Here is an 18,299-nt window from a genome sequence, read left to right as displayed (position 1 = left end):
TCATCCTCTCGACTACCTGCGTGAGCTAGGACATTCGTCTGTCCTGCCGCCGGCACCCTGAACAAAGCCTGGTGCTTAAATAGGTGCTTGGCAGGCAGCTGGGCTGAAAGAGTGAAAGGAAGGGCTCAGCCTCTGGCCTGGGGCCATGAGAATCACAAGGCTCTCTCTCAGGAGCCCAGAGGCACCGCCCCAGGAGGGCGCCCCCCAGCAGCCCCACAAAGCACCTGTGCTTGAGTGCAGAGGGACCCCCCACACTCACCGGGATGACTCACTCCACCTACAAAGAGGCAGCCACCCCCACGGTCAGCTGCCAGTCAGCTGATATGCAGATACAGCCCAAAAGCCCTAAAGATAGGCCCAACGGGGGATCCGGGGATGTGGTCCTGCCCCGCTCAGGCCCGAGTCTGTTACCATGAGAAAAGAGTCCTGCCTCACTTGTGCAATGAAAAGAAAACTAAAAGCAAAGCAAGGGACCTCTTTCTATTCCAGTACGTCTGGAAAGGCAAGGCAAATTTTTTTCCAGAAAATTAAGCTTTTAGGGAGGCACACGCTGGACAGTACGCCATGGTTCAGCATTTGTGTGGGTTTTCTTTGGGGTTTCTGGGGTGCAAGTCTCCACGAATCCTTGCCCAGAGTCCCAAAAGACATAGGGCCGGGGATATAGCTCAGCGACACAAGCGCCTGCCTGGCAAGCACAAGGCCCTGAGTTCGATTCCCAGTACCAAAAAAAAAAAAAAAAATCACAGTCCCAGACAGGAAGAGCCCTTAGGCATCGGAAGGGGCCCTCCGAACCTTTGCTGGGAAGATACGCGCCCCCACCCACACCACAGCCTGCGCGCTGCCCACCGCACCTTGGATGGTTCTCTTGAAGAAGGCCTTACAGGCCTCGCAGGAGGCCACGCCGTAGTGGTAGCCAGAGGCAATGTCCCCGCACACGAGGCATAGGCGCTTGGGGATGGCGTTGAGCATGTACTCGCACTTGATGGCCGAGTCCTCCATGATGCCGCTGCCGCAGTCCTCGTAGCTCTTGCGGCACGGGGTGCCTCCCAGCCCCGCGCCTGGGAACATAGGCGGTGAGTCCAGCCCGTTGGCGTGGGCACCCAGGGCCAGGCCAAAGCCGCCGCTGGAGTCCGACGAGCCGCTGGGGCTGTGGTGGCTGAGGGCATCAATGCCCGAAGACGGGCTGGACGGCTCGGTCTTGATGAAGGAGCCGCAGCTGGAGCCCAGGTGCCGATCATCCGCAGACATCCTGTTCAGCAGCCTGTGGACACAGCGCAGAGTCAGTGGTGGGGGCGGGGCACTGAGGGGCGGGGCTCTAGCTAAGGCGTTTGTGAGAGGAACTGGAGGCCGAGAAGGCCAAGTGGTACAACCCAGAGTAAGTTTCTGCGGTAACACCCGGAACCTTCTGGGCCCTCAAACTTAGCTGGGCGGGGTGGTGCACGCCTGTAATCCTGCCCTCAGGAGACTGAAGCAGGAGGATTGCTGGGAGTTCAAGGCCAGCCTGAGCTACACAGGAAACTCTTTTATGTCTTTTTGAGACAGGGTCTCACTATGCAGTTCAGGCTAGCCTTAAGCTCACTTTGTAGCCCAGGCTGACCTTGAACTCGCAGTGATCCTCCTGCCTCAGCCTCCCGGGTGCTGGGATTACAGGCATGCATCACCATGCCCCGAAAAAGAAAATTTTGATCAATAAACCTCAGATCACATGTCCCAAGCTCTGTGAACTGCTGGCTTGAGGATGTCACAACTATTCAGCCTAAATATTGGCCAACATAAACTGGGCGTGGTGGGACACACCTGTAATACCAGCACTTTGGAAGGCTGAGACAGGAGGATCACAAGTTTGATCCCACCTAGACAATTTAATGAGACTGTCTTAAAATAAAAAGGGCTGGAGATAATTCAGTGCCAAGGCCCTGGGCTCAATCCCCAGCAGGGAGAAAATAGAAAGGAAATCGGCCAACCTTCCTGCCCAACAATATAGTACATAGTGGCTACAATGTGACTGCCCAGTGCACGCAGCCTCAGGTCTGCATTCTTGGTACAATGACATAATAACCCACCTCTCGGATCCTTCCTGCATGACGGTGGCCCTTCGTGAGATAAGCCGAACTTGACACTTCCTTTGGTGCCTTGAGGTCACCACAACCGGAAGGAACTGGGGGCCGAGGCATCAGTCAGGGCAAGAGAGGCAGCCTGAGGCAGAGGCACCAGCCAGACCGGCTGCCCTCTGGATCTCGCCTCTAGTCCAGACTTGGTAAGAGCGGACACATCCAGAAGGAGGCTCCCTGACCCCTCTCCGTTTCCTTTCATTCTCTAGGCAGGGCCCACCCCCCAGGAGACCTTGCCTCCATCAGAAAGCACCAGGAAGCCTTCCAGCCCAGCCCTGCCCAGCCCCAGGCTGGTGCTTTCCTAGACAGGTTGTTGCTACGTTGCCCAGGCTGGCTTCAAATTCCTGGGCTCAAGCAATCCTCCTGCCTCAGCCTCCTGAGTAGCTGGAAACTACAGGTATGTGCAAAAATAGTCCCCAATTTTTTTTTTTTTTTTTTTTTTGCCTGAATTTGTGTTTGTTTTTCAGCGCTAGGGATCAAATCCAGGGCCTAGTGCATGTTAGGCAAGTGCGCCACTGAGCTGCACCCCCAGCCCTTAACCTGAAGCTTCTTCTTAGCCTCGAAGACTCCCTGCTTCACCAGGAAGGCCAGCAGCTCCCAGGATGAGTGTGGACCTTCCCTCCCTGGACAGGGAGAGGCAGTGGGCCTCACAGCAGGAGATGAAGGTGTGTTCCAAGGAGCCCAGCTGCGACCCACCTACCCGCCAGGCCTGGGATCTGAGGGAACAAGCCCGGATCTGGTCTGTTGATCCACCCTGGCTGTGTGACTGTGACAGGTGGCCCACTATGGGAGCCTCCTCTGAGGGGAGGGGAGTGGGTGACACTGACACCTTAGGGACACACGTAAGGACGGGGACAGATCTTGGAGAACACAGAGGGTGGACGTGTCCACAGCAGAGCCCTGGGGACGGAAAGACTCAGGGGCAGGAGGGAGGGTCTCGGCGTTGCCCCGAGGTGGTGGCACCTTGCCAGGCAGCCCCAAACCGCAAAGACTGGCCACTCCCTGGGGAAGGGGCTGCCTCGCCACTCCCACAAAGCCACCCCTCAGCACAGTCCTTGGCCACACACCAAGCCCTCAAATGTGTCTGCGTGACCACCTAGTGGAGGGGCCCCTGTCGTCCAGGGTCCCTGTGTGACTCCGGGTCAACACACCCTCAAGGGGCTGCACTTGAACGTCCAGAGACGGAGAGCTCTGGCTCCATGGAGTTCTGATCAGAAGCCGGCTCAGACACCAAGCTAAAAGGCCACCTAGGGCTCCTTCTCTGAGTTTACAGCCCCCTGGAATGTGGAAGGGTGTTCTGCGCAGAATATCCCCATCCTCTGAGACCCTCCCCTGCCAGCCCCGCAACCTTCCTTGTCTTTTTTTTTGGTCTTTTTGAGACAGGGTCACTATGCAGTTTAGGCTGGTTTTGAGCTCACTTTGTAGCCCAGGCTGGTTGCAAACTACAAGGATCCTCCTGCCTCAGCCTCCCAGCCCAACCTCCCTTGCATCAGTAGAAGCTTCTCCAGCTGAAGGACTTTCGGGGGCCTTTCTATGCCTCTCTGGGTAATACCACCCACCACCTTCCAGCCACCAGGGTGTCTCCAAAGAAGATCCTGTCCAGAGGAGTGAGCATGAAGGCGTCTTTGGGCTCTGCCCGGTCCCCCTCTCTCGGACCAGGCCAAGGACAGCTGACCACACTCCTGAACCTCCCGCCTCAGCCACACTGAGACGTTAGGTCTGCACCGCGTGGACCCAGCCTAGCTCTGCTCTTCTCCTCAGGAGCATCGCTGGCGCCCCGCAAACCCACTGGGCCTGAGCTCGCAGACCCAGGGGACACGCCTGACATAAACCATCACAAACCAGGGCCCACCCAGTCAGCACGTTCCATGCGTCCCTCCCTTCAGACTGTCCCTGGCGGTGCAGAAGCATTTGCCCTAAGGGAAGCCGACTAAGCACAGCCTCACCCAGGACAGGGCGGGCCTCAGTTTCCCCAACTGCCTGCCCAGCCCGCAGCTCAGGCAACCCTGATGCACACAGGGGGGCCGGTAGCTGTGTCCTCAAGACCTTGCTCCCCCAACCTGCCCTCCTGACTCCAAAGGGCACGAAGCAGCTGGCAGTGTCCGGCCGTCCTCTCCAAGTCCTGCGGGGAGCCTGGGACTGAGGAGGACGCACAGGGATGCTGGCTACTGTCAGAGCTGGCACGGGAAGCCAGCTGCTGACTGGGTACCTGAGTGCCAGCTTGTGGGGCAGGGGGTGGCTGAAGATCCCTCAGGCTTTCTCTTTTCCTGGACTGTTACTGAGGCCCCACAAAATGCCTTGCTGGGGACAGTGGGCACGTATTTGGGGGATGTACCATGCACCGAGCGCTGGCAGATAGTAGGAGAGGACGGCCACAGCCCAGGGTCTCCAAGTCAGGCTCTCAGAGGGACAAGCATCGAGCAAACGCCGGTGCACGGAGCACCAAGGAGAGCCCCGGGGCGCATGCTGACGGAGGCTGCCTGCACCCTGCCGGCCTGCTGCGCTTGCTCCCTCCCCGCTCGCACAGAGACCAGGGCGGCCACGGCCCCACCTCTGTGTCCAGCTGCTGCCGGCCTCACCACTGGCTGCCTTCACTCAGAGCCCCCTACGCACTGCCGCTGCTCCAAGGCTGGGCGGCTGCCACTCTCCAGTGCGGTCCCTACTGACGTTTGCCCGCTGCGTCCCACTGACTCCTCACACCCGTCTGCCCAGTGCTGTCACCCCACTGACGGGGAGACAAGCTTGTTCGAGTCACCCAGTGACCGCAGAGGCTGTGCTCCTACCTGGTGCCTGCGGGCTGCAGACTGGAGCTCCTTGCTTTCCTGCCCTTTGCTCCAGAGCCCCAGGCCTGAGACCGCACCTTTACCAACACCAGGATGCAAGCTTCGTGCTCTCTGAGGTCATGTGCAGGACGCACGAGCCCAGTGTCCACTGCGCTTGGCAGAGAGGAGGTGGCGAGACACCGGCGCAGGGTCCTAGCTGGTGGAGACGTGCAGCGGATGTGTGTAGTGAATGCGCACGATTCTTTCAAAAAGTTTTAGCCACCTAGGGTGGTGCAGGGGCGGCGGCGGGTGTGTCTTCTTGCACACTTTCTGTGATACCATATACTTTGTGCACACCCAGGCCCTCCTGGATTTGGTGTGGGTGTGGCAAAGTTTGCTTTTGTTATCTTTGGTCATTCTTTGCCTCTTTGAAGAGGAAGTGGTGTGCTGAGAATGGAAGGAATTTAAGGTATTTTAAAATGACAAAAACAAACGAACAAACAAAAAAAATTAAAATGACAGTGTCAGCCTAGTGTGGAGGCGCACACCTGTTAATCCCAGCACTCGGGAGGCTGAGGCAGGAGGGTATTTGGGAGTTTGAGGCCAGCCTGCGCTACAAAGTCAGCTCAAGGCCAGCCTGAACTGCATAGTGAGACCTTGTTTCAAAAAGCAAACAAACAAACAAACAAAAAAATATATATATGTAAATAAAAGTGACAGTGACTGCTGGACATAGTGGCCCACACCTGTAATCTCAGTTCCTTGGGAAGCTGAGGCAGGAGGACTGCAAGTTCAATGCCAGCCTGGCTAACTAAGAGAGACCCCATGTTAAAAGTAAAGATTAGGAATAAAAAGGTTGGGGATATAGCTCAGTGGCAGAGCATTCCTGGGTTCCATCTCTAATACAGGAAAAAAGTGACAATGTCTATATTTTTCATTTTACCCTGAGCAATCCTGATTCCACCTACTGATCCAGTATCATTATCAAACCTAATCACTCCCCTTTCACTCCCAAAGTAGATTTACAGATTAAGTATCCCTTATCAAGTACTTAGGCTTGGGATTTCACATTTTATCAGATTTTGGAATATCTGCATATCTTGGGATGGGACCCAAAACTAAGCACAGAATGCATTTAAGTGATACCTTGTATATATCTGGCTGCCTACAGGTAAATCTATACAAATTCTTTTTTCAGTACTAGGGATCAAACCCAGGGCCTTGGTCATGTTAGGCAAGTACTCTAACACTGAGCAACGTCCCTAGTCCTATACAAGTATTTTTAGTAATTTTGCCCATGAAACTAAAGTTTGTGTACAGTAAGCCATAGGATTTGTGGCATCATGTCAGAGCTTAAACAGTTTTGTATTTTGGAGAACTGAGGACTTCACATTTTCAGATTAAGGTTGCTGGACCTGTAATCACTCTGTTAAATTGCTAATGGCAAGTCAGGCGCCGTGGCCCTCGCCTGTAATCCCAGCATTCTGGCGGCTGCAGGAAGACTGAAAGTTCAAGACCAGCCTGAGCAATTTAGTGACTCAGTGAAATCCTGTCTCAGAATAAAAGAAACTAGAAAGAGCTGGGGATGTAGCTTAGTGTCAATAGTGTGAAGGCCCTGGGTTCAATCCCTAGTATCTCAAAAAATAAAAATTTAAAAAAGCTCACAGTGAAGAGTGAAATCAGGATGAGAAGACTGGAGATTCAAAAGATGAAGGTCGGCTTCTCTCAAACTGTACCTCAGCCTGTGAGCGCCAGCAGGGGGCTTGAGCCGAGAGTGTGCTGGGCCTGCCCCATCTACCAACTTTCGAGTAGGTGCTTCTGCGGGTGGGGCCCAGAAGTCTGCGGGGGTGTCTGGTTTTGTTTGAGGCAGCTTGACTGTGATTCTTTAGGTTTCAAGAGCAAGGACAGGGAGATAAAGGAGCAGTGGAGAAGGGCTGGGGATTTAGCTCAGCGGCACAGCACCTGCCTGGCAAGCGCAAGGTCGTGAGTTCAATTCTCAGTACCAGAGAAAAGCCAAAATAAAATAAAATAAAATAAAATAAAATTTTAAAAAAGGAGCAATGGAGGGCCTGGTGGGAGGCTGGCAGGTATCTGAAACACAGAGAAATGAGCTCCCATGCTAAGAGGGCAGGGAAGACTGGCTACACTGATGGGCAGTTTGTGGGGGGCCCCTCGCCCCTCACACTCCGACCCCCCCTTGCCTCTACGCAGCCTGTAGTAGCTGTAGGAGGGGAAGGCAGACAGAAGGCAGAGGCCTGAGGGCAGGAGGCCCAGGGAAAGGAAGTTTGCAGTAGAGCAGGGAGAACAGAAACGAAGGGCACGCAGGTTTGCCAGGCACTGCAGAGGCAGCTCTACCTGGGGACCCTGGTGGTCTCCAGCAGCTGCAACAAGGAGTTCTTAACCCTGGCCTGACTGACATTTGGGGTGGAGCCCGCGCTTTGCATTACAGGATGTTTGGAAACATCCCTGCTGCCCCAGACACACCAGATGCCAGCAGCAGCCCCACCCAGACAGGAAAACCAAAACTTTGCTGGGCATCACCAAGTGAGAGGGCAAAACTGCCCCCACCTGCGCACCCCTGACTTAGATAGAGGATGGAAAAGGATGGGACAGGGGTGCAGGAACCAGGAAGTCCCTGAAGAGGAGTGACCAGAAGGGGAGGAACTAGAGGGAAATGAGGACCACGCACGTGGGGGTTTCCACAGGCGCAGGCTGAGGCGCAGCAGGAAGGAGCCAGGACGCTGGGTCGGAGCCTGAGAAGCGGGCACTCAAGGTTTCACAGGTAGGAGGGTGTCTTGGTTACTTCCCTCTCATTGCTGAGACAAAATACCTGATGCCCAGAATTAAGGAAGGAAAGGTTTATTTAACTAACAGTTTGTGGAGGGTTCAGTCCATACTCAGCTGGCTCCAGGGCAGAGTGGCACATGGCAGAGGGCAACAGTTCATGGTGGCAGAAGACAGCAAAAGCAGCAAGAGCAAAAAGGGAGGAGAGGCAGTGAGCAAGCCCCCTTCCTTCCCTTCTATTGTATACAGGGGACCAGCCCCAGGGTGGGTGTAATAATCCCAGCATTGGACCATGAATCAGTCACAAACTTAGCCCGCACCCATGACTGCATGAGGATTTGGGGGGACATCCAGACACAAACCCTAACAGTGGGCATGGTGGGACATGCCTCTGTGGTCCCAGCTACTCTGGGAAGTTTCGGTAGGAGGATCTTGTGAACTCAAGAGGTTGCAACCAGTCTAGGCAACAAAATGAGAACAAAAAAAAAAGTCACCAGGGCCAGGGATATAGCTCAGTGGCTCAAGTGCCTGCCTGGCAAGCACAAGGTTGTGAGTTCGATTCCTGGTACCAAAAAAAAAAAAAAAAAAAACAGAAGTGGCCATGGGGGGGGGCAAGGTGATGTCCAGGAAGAGCACAGCCTTGGCAGTGAGTGTCAAGGGGCCGACACTGTGTTCTTGGAAGAGGTGAGGTTGAGTCTGTCACCTGAGGCTGGCTGGGCCCTAGTTTTCAACCAGATCAATGGCTACTGACTGTATGGGGAGCGGACAGATGCCCCATCTAAGCAGCCTTTGAAAGAGCAGTGGTCGAAGCCCCTGGGGGCATCATCTTCCCTTTCATGCATCTGGTAACTGAAACTCAGCAAGAGCTCCCCTGGCCTCAATTTCACCAGCTGATGACACAGGGCCTCCCTCTTGCCCCCACCTGGCTCTGCTCCAGCTTCAGTGACCACTGTGGGGCCCTGTTCTCAGAGAGATCTGACTCCCAGGGATGCAGGATGTTGCTGCAGAGGAGGGTCCCAGCCTTTGCTGGGCATCGCCCTGCTGCACAAATGTCGAAGATTCTCCTAACATGGAACCAAAGAGAATCTCCGACGTTCTGAACAAAACCCCTAGTGCTGAACTATTTTGCCTTGGATCCCTAGGGGAAGAGAGATTCTTGGTTAAGCTGGAATCCCCAGGATGGAACCCCTGAGGTGACCTGCTGTGGTCCGGCGAGATAGAGCAATGTGCTGACCTGATTGCTCTCCTCTTTGGGGTAGAGTCTTCCCACCACACACAAGAACCCAGGCCACACACAGCCACCGCTGAGAAGCCCTCTCTAGCTCTCTGCTGCAGTCCATGCATGAGAACAGGGACAAGCATTTGGGTCACTTAAGAGTTGAGAGCCTGCAACCAGGCATTGGATGTGCCAGGTCTGCCTCATATTACTGTTGACATTGAATACCCAGGTCACGCTCTCTGGACCTCACAGTACTCATCTGTACAATGGGCTCCTTCTGAGGGGTGCTCTTGGGTGAACTCAGGTGAAGGTTTAGGACACGGCTGGACCCAAGATGGCACTCAGCAGGTGTTGGCTGCTCTTGGGATTCTCTGAAGAAACCTTCCAGAAAACCCAGCAGCCTGCAGACCTGTGGTGAAACCCAGCAGATCCCTGCCCTCATCCATGCTCCCCAGATCTAGAACTGAGGGTCACCATGCAGGAAACTGGCCAGGGATAGAGACGGAAGGGGCTGGAGAAGCAAATTAAGAGGATAAACAAGCCTCAAGCGGGAGGCCACTCTACACAAGAAAAATGGCTTCTGAACACTTGAGAGACTCTTATGTACATTTCAATGATTAATTTGCTAACCAGGGGCCAAGGCGCCATTCATTAAAGCCAACCCTCAGATTCTCCAGCAGGGCTTTGGTACAAATCACCCTTCAAGCACCTAGAAGTGATGCAGCTGAACTTCCTTTTAAAATGGTAGTGAAACATGCAGAAGGCCAGGACCATGGGACTAGAGGTAAGCTGCTATCACAGTCCCAGCTTCCTGTTGAACATGGATTCAGGGGGCACTTACAACAAGAGAAAGAGGGAGGGAAGGGGGCAGAGGGGAGGAGAGTCAGTCAACGATGAGGCATATTATGAACTGAGGATCACTATGAATCCAATTCTATGCCCTGAGTTCCATTAATTACATAGCCCCCTCCCCGTACTGAGAATTGAGCCCAGGGAGTACTGTATTACCTCCTCAGTCCTTTTTATTTTAAGACAGAGTCTCACTTAAGGTGTTCCAGGCTGGGCTTGAATGTGTGATCCTCCTGCCTCAGCCTCCTAGAGAAACAGGGATTACAGCTGTTCGCTATCATGCCTGGTTGCACTTTTCTTCTTTTCCTAAACTCAGAAATTTCATTCATTGCTCTTTGTGAAGAAGCCCCTAGGTTCAATCCAGGGGAAAGAAAAAGAAAGCTGACATGAATTTGCGTAGTACATGCAAAACAGGCAACTATCAATTGCACCCCCACCAGAGTGCTGGCAGCCTGGACTACATAACGAGTTCAAGACCAGCCTCAAAAGAGTGAGACCCTCTTTCAAAAAAAACCGCATTTCGTTACTTAAAACCAACCCTCCCCCAAGTAGTCTAAGTTTCCTGTTAGAATAGATGAAGCCTCTACCAGTCCTGTGGGGTTGGAATCTTGCATGTGTGTGTATCTTTCAACCCTAAGTAATATTTTTCTCAACAGACACACACAAACACAGCTGGTGTCACCAAATCGTAAGTTCTTAGACATCCAACTGCCTTCCTTGGCGACTTCCAGAGGAAAAGAGGAAGCAATCAAAGCCCTGCGAAGTGAAGTAACTGCTCGGTCACTGTCTGGAGAGCCAGGCTGGTTGGAGGTGGCTGAAGTGGTTAAGTCACAGAGAGCTGGGGACCTGCCCAGCCGCCACGCTCCCAGCCCACGCTGCCGCCACGGCAACTTTTGCTCTGATGGTTCTATTTTACTTGCCCCCTTGGGAATAATTTCCTAACGCTCTGCCCTATCTGCCCTTGGGTCCTCTGGGACATAAGGCTGCAAAATGACCCAGCAGCGCTATGGCTTCAGGGAGAGCCTGCCACCTCCCTCTGTGCGTGCTGGCGCTCAGGCAAAGATCTGTAATTAAGCATCTTGTCGTTAGAAAGATTAGTCAAAACCAGCCTGATCCCAGACAACTGATGGAAATCTCGTTCCATACAAATTACGGCAGGGAAAATAATGATGGGTAATTAGTGTCTTTCAATCAGGGCTTTTTACCCATGATTTTCCTGGCTGCGTCCATCATAATGAGAAGAAAGAGACTCTGTCAAAGCAGAAAGCCAGGCATGGTGGCGCACACCCATAATCCCAGTATGCGGGAGGCTGAGGCAGGATCATTGAGAGTTCGAGACCAGCCTGGGCTACAAAGTGAGCTCAAGGCCAGCCTGAACCGCATAGTGAGACCCTATCTCAAAAAGACAAAAAAAAAAAAAGGGCAGGAAGATGAGTGTTGCCCTGGGACAGCCAGGAGGATCCAGGCCACCGCTCTGCTGATGACCACAGTTGCCGGTTTGAAACTTCAGAGGTTTGAAACCTCTCACCTGGGTCTCGTCTGTCAAGTGCTATCATGCAGGCCCTAAAGGTACCCGGTGGTTCCCACTTAGCCTAGGAGGACTGCTATGAGTTCGAGGCCACCCTGGGCTATGTAATGATTTCAAGGCCAGCCTGAACTACATAGAGAGACCTGTGTCAAAAACAAAACAAAGAATTCAGAATAGACCTCTTCCATCCTTTCTTTCCGTCGCTATTAGAAATCTGACCTCCGTGAATTTATCTTAATTTGTTTTGATTTTCCCTCTGCACCAAGCAGTGATGTGGTATAAACATCCCATCTGTTGTCACTGAACAGACTCAGCAGTCAAAATCCCGGCTTCTTTCTCACAAGAGGCAGGGCTCTGGGCCGCCACGCTGAGGGGTTCGAGCCGGACTGCCTGGGCTTGAGCCCCAGTTCTGCCTCTCACAAACTTCTAAGTGTTCGTTCTCCTCATCTGTATAATAGGGGTGGGAATTATAGCACTCGTCTTGCAGGGTGGTCTTGCAATTTAGCACATTAAAATGCAAGTCTGGAACAGTGTCTTTAATGCAGTAAGTACTCAGTGAATGTCAGGAATCATTCCTAGCACTCCCATTTCATAACGAGACACTTTCCACTTGTAATACCTGGGAAGTTCACTCCTCCATCAGGGAAGACTGTCTTCTCCTCCTGCCCTTCTGTCCTCCACCATCCACACATCCACTCACCTCACCAGGCACTTGCCCGGCTGTTTTGACTCCTGCCAAGAAATCCACTTCCAGGCAAAGGGGCCCCTTATACAGGCACTTCCAGAACTGACTGTCCTGCACTTGCCTCCCTCGTGAACTGACATCGGACCCCAACATACTCCTCCTCTCTCTCTCTCTCTCTCTCTCTCACACACACCCACACCCACACACACACACACACACCCACGGCCAGTGCTCCTGCAGGATGTGCCCTGTTCTTGCAGACATCAGCCCGCAGGCCAAGCAGACTTGACCCATGGGTCGGCAGCTGACCCATGTGAGGCCGCCGTGTCCCTCCCATGAGATTTTTGGTGTCGAGGCTGCCTCTCCAGGGACAGAAGCAGCAAGATGCAGAGCTGAGGAGCTGAGCAAGGTCACACGTCCTGCCAGAGTGCAGTGAGGGAGAAGAATATTAGAGCTGGCAGCAGAGAAGAACAAGGGTCAGAGACAGAGTCCTGGGAGGCAGTCGCTGTCCCCGCAGCGGCTCCTGAGCCCCTGCAGCCTCTGCTCAGGCGAGCAAGCTCGGGCCTGACCCTGAGCCTCAGCTCACACTCGGCCTCCATCAGAGACGCCACATCTGCTCGCTTCCTCCCTCCCTCCCTGGCTCCACTACTATTCTTTGGATACTTACTCTCTGCACCATCTTAGTCCTGGGGTCACTAGACTCAAGACTGTATGCCTTTTACACGTTACCATCTGTCTCTGAAATGGACAGCAGATCATAGTTTAATAGTCACAAAAGTAACGGTGTCTTTGTGGGTCGGGAGGTATTAGAGACTGAACCCAGGGAGTGCTGAGTTATATTCCCAACCCTTTTTATTATTTTATTTTCAAACAAGGTCTCACTAAGTTGCCCAGGCTGGCCTCAAACTTCTAATCCTCCTGCCTCGGTCTCCTGAGTAGCTGAGATTACAGTTGTGTGCCACCACACCTGGCCCATTATTGGTGTCTTTCACTGTAGATGACATCACAGAGCCAAAGAAACATGATAAAGTAGCTGAGACAGACAAGAGTTCTCCATCTTGTTTTCTTGCCACACACCAGAAAGACCCCATCTCCCAGTCACTCCCACAGCACCATGTGGCCAAGTGACTGGACCTTGGTCAAGAGCGCACAGGCAAAGAGATGTAAGCCACTACCTTATCTGGGCCGTAAGTCTCCCACAAGCAGTTCTCTTCTGCCTGCCCCCTGCTCCTCTGCCCCCATCCACAGGCCATCCAGAAAGGGACCCCCTGGAGACCACCAAGTTACCCACAAAGGAAGCCAGCCCCTACTCACCTCATTAGGAAGGGCTCCTAACACCTTCAAAATGTTACGCCATGAGCAACGTGAACTTCTGTTGTGTAAATCACCACAACCCTGGGGTTGTGGAAGCAACAGCTCCCCTCATAACTCAGCAGGTTAACCCCAGATGCTATGATACCCGATCAGGGAGGTAGAGGGGCAGGTCTGCACCTCGAAGGCCTCTAATATCTCACCTTCAGCTCCTCCCACCACAGCCTAGAGAGTGGCTGCTGCCCCTGGAGGACCCCAGAGGCAGGGACTGGTGGACGGCTGGGATTGTTTCTGTTTTAAAGTGCTTTGTGGCTGGGCTAGGAGAGTATCTCAGTGGTAGAGCTCTTGCCTATAAAGTGTGAAGCTCTGAGTTCCACCCCCAGTACTACAAGTCAAACAAACACAGGAAGGAAGGGAGGGAAGGAGGGGAGGAAGGAAGAGGGGAGGAAGCTTTGTGGAGAGCTAAAATACATCTTCTCTGAAGCTTGCAGTTACAGTTGATACAACTCCACCTTTCAGGAGGCACAGGAGTCTAACACCTTGCCTAGCACAGCCCTCTTAGGTGACTGGAGGAGGCTTCCATCTGCGTGCCAGGGTGAGCACCCCGGGACCTCCCAGCATGATGCATCCAGCTCTGTCCGTCAAGAGAACCCTCGCAGCTGGGCACAGCTCTCCACTGAAGCTCTGATCGGTACAGAGCAGAGCAGCACCGACACCTCCGCATCCTGGACGCCGTACTTCTGTGTGTGCAGCTCAGGGTGGCATCAGCAGTCCAGGTGCTTGGCGCCTATGTTTTTTTTACATGTTTGTATTCATGCACGTTTGCAACAGGTCCTGACCGCATTCCTGGCGGGGGCTGGCAACTGCACACAGCACATCGTCATCCTGCTTCATACCCCCACCACCACCACGGACCTCCGCTCTGCTCCTTGTGTGATCCCCTCAGCTCGTCCATGTGCTGCTATGGGGCTTCCCAGTGCAATCCCCAAGGGCACCGTGCACATGCTGGGAGGGACAAGTGCCCACCTGCTGTCCAGCCATGGTAGCGGCCCTTTCTATGTGGCCATATACACAGCAGGGACGACAGCGGATGCCCTGGACTCCCAGCATCCTCTTCTCAGCCTGAGCCAGTGTTTCATTCTTTGTGCTAACATGCAGTCTGGGCAGATGACAAAGAGACTCGGGTGACACCTGGGCCCTGCACCACGGCCAACTAGGAATCTGGTTCTGATCTGTGACGGTGACACTGTTGTCCCAGAGGAAGGGCTTCCTTTACATGGCTTCTCTTGTGTTCTACTCTAGTGTGTGGAACATGAGCAGGCACACAGTAGGTGCTCAATAAGTACAGCACCTGTTCAGTGACGAAATGAACGAGAGGTCTGAGAGCTGAGTGGGCAAAGCAGTGTGACCCACTCTCCCTTGGGGATGTGTAGTCATAGGTCTGAGTCACAGGACAGGAAGGAGCCAGCCCGTGCGCATAAAGACCTGGGGTCCAGCAGTCCCCCAGAGATATATTTATTTATTTTTGTCTTTTTGAGACAGGGTCTCGCTGTGCAGTTCAAGCTGACCTTGAGCTCACTTTGTAGCCCGGGCTGGTCTTAAACTTGCAACGGTCCTCCTGCCTCAGCCTCCCGAGTGCTGGGATTACAGGTGTGTGCCACCACGCCTGGCCCCTACCCATAGATATAAAAACTTACTTACTCCAAACTTCTGTGAGAATGAAATGACCAGTAAGTGTAAAGCACCAGCCGCACCGTGTGCACACACTTCGCACCCTGGTAAGACCTCGCAGCTCCCTTGGGCACTGATCCGTCAGCTACAGCAAGGCCATCCCTGGCAGTGTGGACCTCAGTGGCCTCCTCTGTAAACTGGGTTGAAAAAGAAAATGAGAGCTAGCTAGGTGTGGTGGTGCATGCTTGTAACCCCAGCACTCAGGAGACTGAGACAGGACAGTCTTCCCAATGTTTAAGGCCAAGCTGAGCTACATAGCAAGTTAAGGCCAGCCTAGACTGCATGGAGAGACTGTTCCAGAAAAAACAAAAACGAAAACGAAGACAGGGGTGCACACAGGCTCACCCTGTGAGGGAGGGAAGCAGAGGCGGGGTCGCCCTCAGGCTCCTTGGTGCTCCTCTTACGAGGGCCACTGGGGGAAGGCCTGGAGTCCCAGGGTTTGCCCTTGGCAATGCTGTCACCTATCACATGGACTTCTGCAGTGGGTGTTTTGACCTGATAAATAAACAGCCCGCAGGCCCGATCGCAGTGTTATTTTGCATTTCAATTACTGCTCACTAATGCAGCCCTCACCGGGGTGCTGCTGGCCCTGCCTCACCACTGGGGGAGAGGCGGAGCTGTGCTCTCCCAGCACCCAGGGGTCTGAGTCCTCCCTCTTGGGAAGTGGGGGGACAGCTGCCACGGGAGGGAGGGGGCAGGAGGGGCAGAAGTGGAGGGACCCGGCTTGCCTTCCCGACTGAGTGGCTGCTGGGCAGGGCCCTCAAGCTGACCGTGTCCTCCACGGCCCAGGGCCAGGTCTCCTGCACATGTGCTGCTGAGAGGTCGCTACTCCTCACGGTGAATTCGCTGCTACATCAGTAAAACTGGGCCCAAGAAACCACCCTGCTTCGTAGCTGTTGTAAAGACACAGACCGAAGACAGGCGGGAAGCTTTGCGAAGGAGACACAGACCCACTCAGTCACACGCAGTCACGCAGACCGGTGACACTGAGCTTCCTTACTCTGCACAGTGCGTGCAAAGCGCCGACACAGACCGACTTCCTGAGCCCTCACAGTAACTGCCGGGCTTTCCCTGTTTTACAGCTGGGAAAGGCCGGGGAGAACTGTGGATGACATGGCCTCCAGGGTTCAGTGAAGAGCAGAGACTTGCGTGCAGTCCACCGCGGCACTGACGTCAGGGTGACAGCCCTCTTCCTTCATGGCCCAAGGACTGGGCCTCTGTCGTCCAGGGGAGGGGGCCTTAAGATGGGAAGTGACCCAAGGCTAGGGACAGTGGGAGAGTTTACATTTCAGGTTTTTGTGGGCGTGTGTGGGGGACTGAGACAGGGTCTTCCTATATAGTTCAAGCTGGACTTCAACTCACTGTGTAGCACAGGCTGGCCTTGAACTTGTGGCAATCCTCCTGCCTCAGCCTCTAAAGTGCTGGGATTATAGCACTTTATTATGCTCAGCTGGATATCAGGTTTAAACAGAATCAACAGCACAAGTTACCTCCTGAGCTGTTATTATGCTTGGTAGAAAGAGCCCACAGCCTGGTCTAGCTTCTGCTCCAGCTCCAAGGCTGTGTGCCCCTGACAGAGATGCCCACCCGATCTGGTCTATCATTCTGTGGAAATAGAGACAGCCCAGCCATCTGCCAGCAGGGCCTGAAGCTGCAGCAGCTGGGAGGTAAGACCCAAGGTCTCCTAGAAGGAAGCTTTTGACTCACTGGCTTCTGCTGCTTTCACAGGTAACTAGAGGGTTACAAATCTGCATTACAAAATACAGCACTTGCTGGGACACAATAGCTTGAAATCATTAGGACACAGAGAGCCAGGAAGTCCTTAAGTGTCTCGGCCTCCTGTCCCAGGTGTCCACCAGCCAAACTGCAGACAGACCCTGCCCCCACTGAGCTGCCCGTGCCGAGGCAGCTCTGACTCCCACGGACCAGGTTCAAGTCCTCAGTCTGCTCTTCCTTCCCCTGTGACCGGCAGTAGGTCCTTGACCTTCTCTCAACCTCTTTTTCACCTATAAAATTGGAATAATTAGCGGGCATAGTGGCACATGCCTGTAATCTGAACACTGGGAAGCTGAGGCAGGAGGATCAGAAATTTGAGACCAACCTGGTCTGCATAGTGACTTCAAACCCAGCCTGGGGCCGGCCGTGGTGGCGCAGGCTTGTAATCCCAGTACTTGGGAGGCTGAAGCAGAAGGATCGTTGTGAGTGTGAGACCAGCCTGGGCTACAAAGTGAGCTCAAGGCCGGCCTGAACTGCATAGCCGAGATCCTGTCTCAAAAAGGCAAAACAAAAAAAGGAAAGGGAAACACTGGGATAACTCATTTTACGACCTTAGGGAGTTATTGTTACAGTCAATAGTTAGCCGCTAACAAAAGTTAGGATATTCAAAAGCTTTGCAAAGCTGCTCCCCATCCTCCTCTTGCATTTACAACCCTGGCTGCTAGAAGTGAGCATCTCCAGGGTCACAGTCCCTCATGGCACAGGTGAACCTGGAGGAGCCCACATTTACCATCACTTCTGTTCCTCATCACAGAGAAGCCGCCCCCAGGCTGCCACTACCAGGCCAGAGAAACTGAGGCACAGACGGCTTTGCATTGCTTAGTGTGTTGGGGCAGCACCCCGATGGGAGCCCAGCCCACCAGCCGCTGCCACTTCTGGTTCTAGCTCAGCCTTGCCACCGTTCAGCGTCTCAGGCCAAGTCCTAATGGACACAGAATGCCGCAAACTGCCCGAGCAGCGTCCCCACCAGCACCCTTGCAGAGGTGCCGGTCAGGAGGACCAAGAGGCGCTGAGCAAGTGTCACAGACCCAGAGACAGACAGACACAAGGACTAAATGCAGCAATGGATTCTGGGCTGGATTCTCGAAGACAGAAAGGACATTAGCAGAGAGAACAACCAAGTCCGCGGAAAGCAGGGAGGGATGTGCTAAGGGAAGTTTCTTAGCTGTGACAAATCCGCCACCGTCACACAAGCCGCTAACAAAAGGCAGCATGGACTAGGGCAAGCAGGAGCCCCGCAGTGTGCTGGCGATTCTCCGATAGAGCGAGGACTATTCCAATAAATCATGTTGAAAGATATTGTAAAAATAACTGCAAAACCACCACAGCAAAATATACCCAAATGTAATTTAAAATGAGCAAATAATTTCAATAGATATTTTTCACTATTTTTTTTTTGGGGGGGGACAGGGTCTCACTATGTAGTTCAGGCTGGCCTTGAACTCACCATGTAGCCCAGGCTGGCCTCAAACTCAGAGCAATCCTCCTGCCTCAGCCTCCTGAGTGCTGGGGGTATAGGCATGTGCCACCATGGCCAGTTTTA

General features: G+C 53.6%; 1 protein-coding gene across 3 annotated transcripts in view; it reads right to left on the bottom strand.

Annotated features, from left to right (window-relative positions):
- The window catches only part of Esrrb (estrogen-related receptor beta), a 168,712-nt gene that overhangs the window by 48,974 nt on the left and 101,439 nt on the right, over window positions 1-18,299 (bottom strand). For 2 of the 3 annotated variants that reach the window (XM_013517291.1, XM_005390154.2), the window contains exon 2: window positions 852-1,261. In XM_013517291.1, coding sequence (XP_013372745.1) covers window positions 852-1,248 — 397 coding nt within the window. In that variant the 5' untranslated portion in view covers window positions 1,249-1,261. Of the gene's footprint in view, window positions 1-851; window positions 1,262-4,894; window positions 5,099-18,299 lie in introns of those variants that run through there. The other variant, XM_013517292.1, reaches the window with a different exon arrangement.

Source organism: Chinchilla lanigera, unplaced genomic scaffold (assembly GCF_000276665.1).
Source record: "Chinchilla lanigera isolate Chin_1 unplaced genomic scaffold, ChiLan1.0 scaffold00037, whole genome shotgun sequence".
Taxonomy (NCBI): Eukaryota; Metazoa; Chordata; class Mammalia; order Rodentia; family Chinchillidae; genus Chinchilla; species Chinchilla lanigera.
Note: the sequence above shows the minus strand (reverse complement) of the source record. Positions and strands in the feature narration are given on the sequence as shown.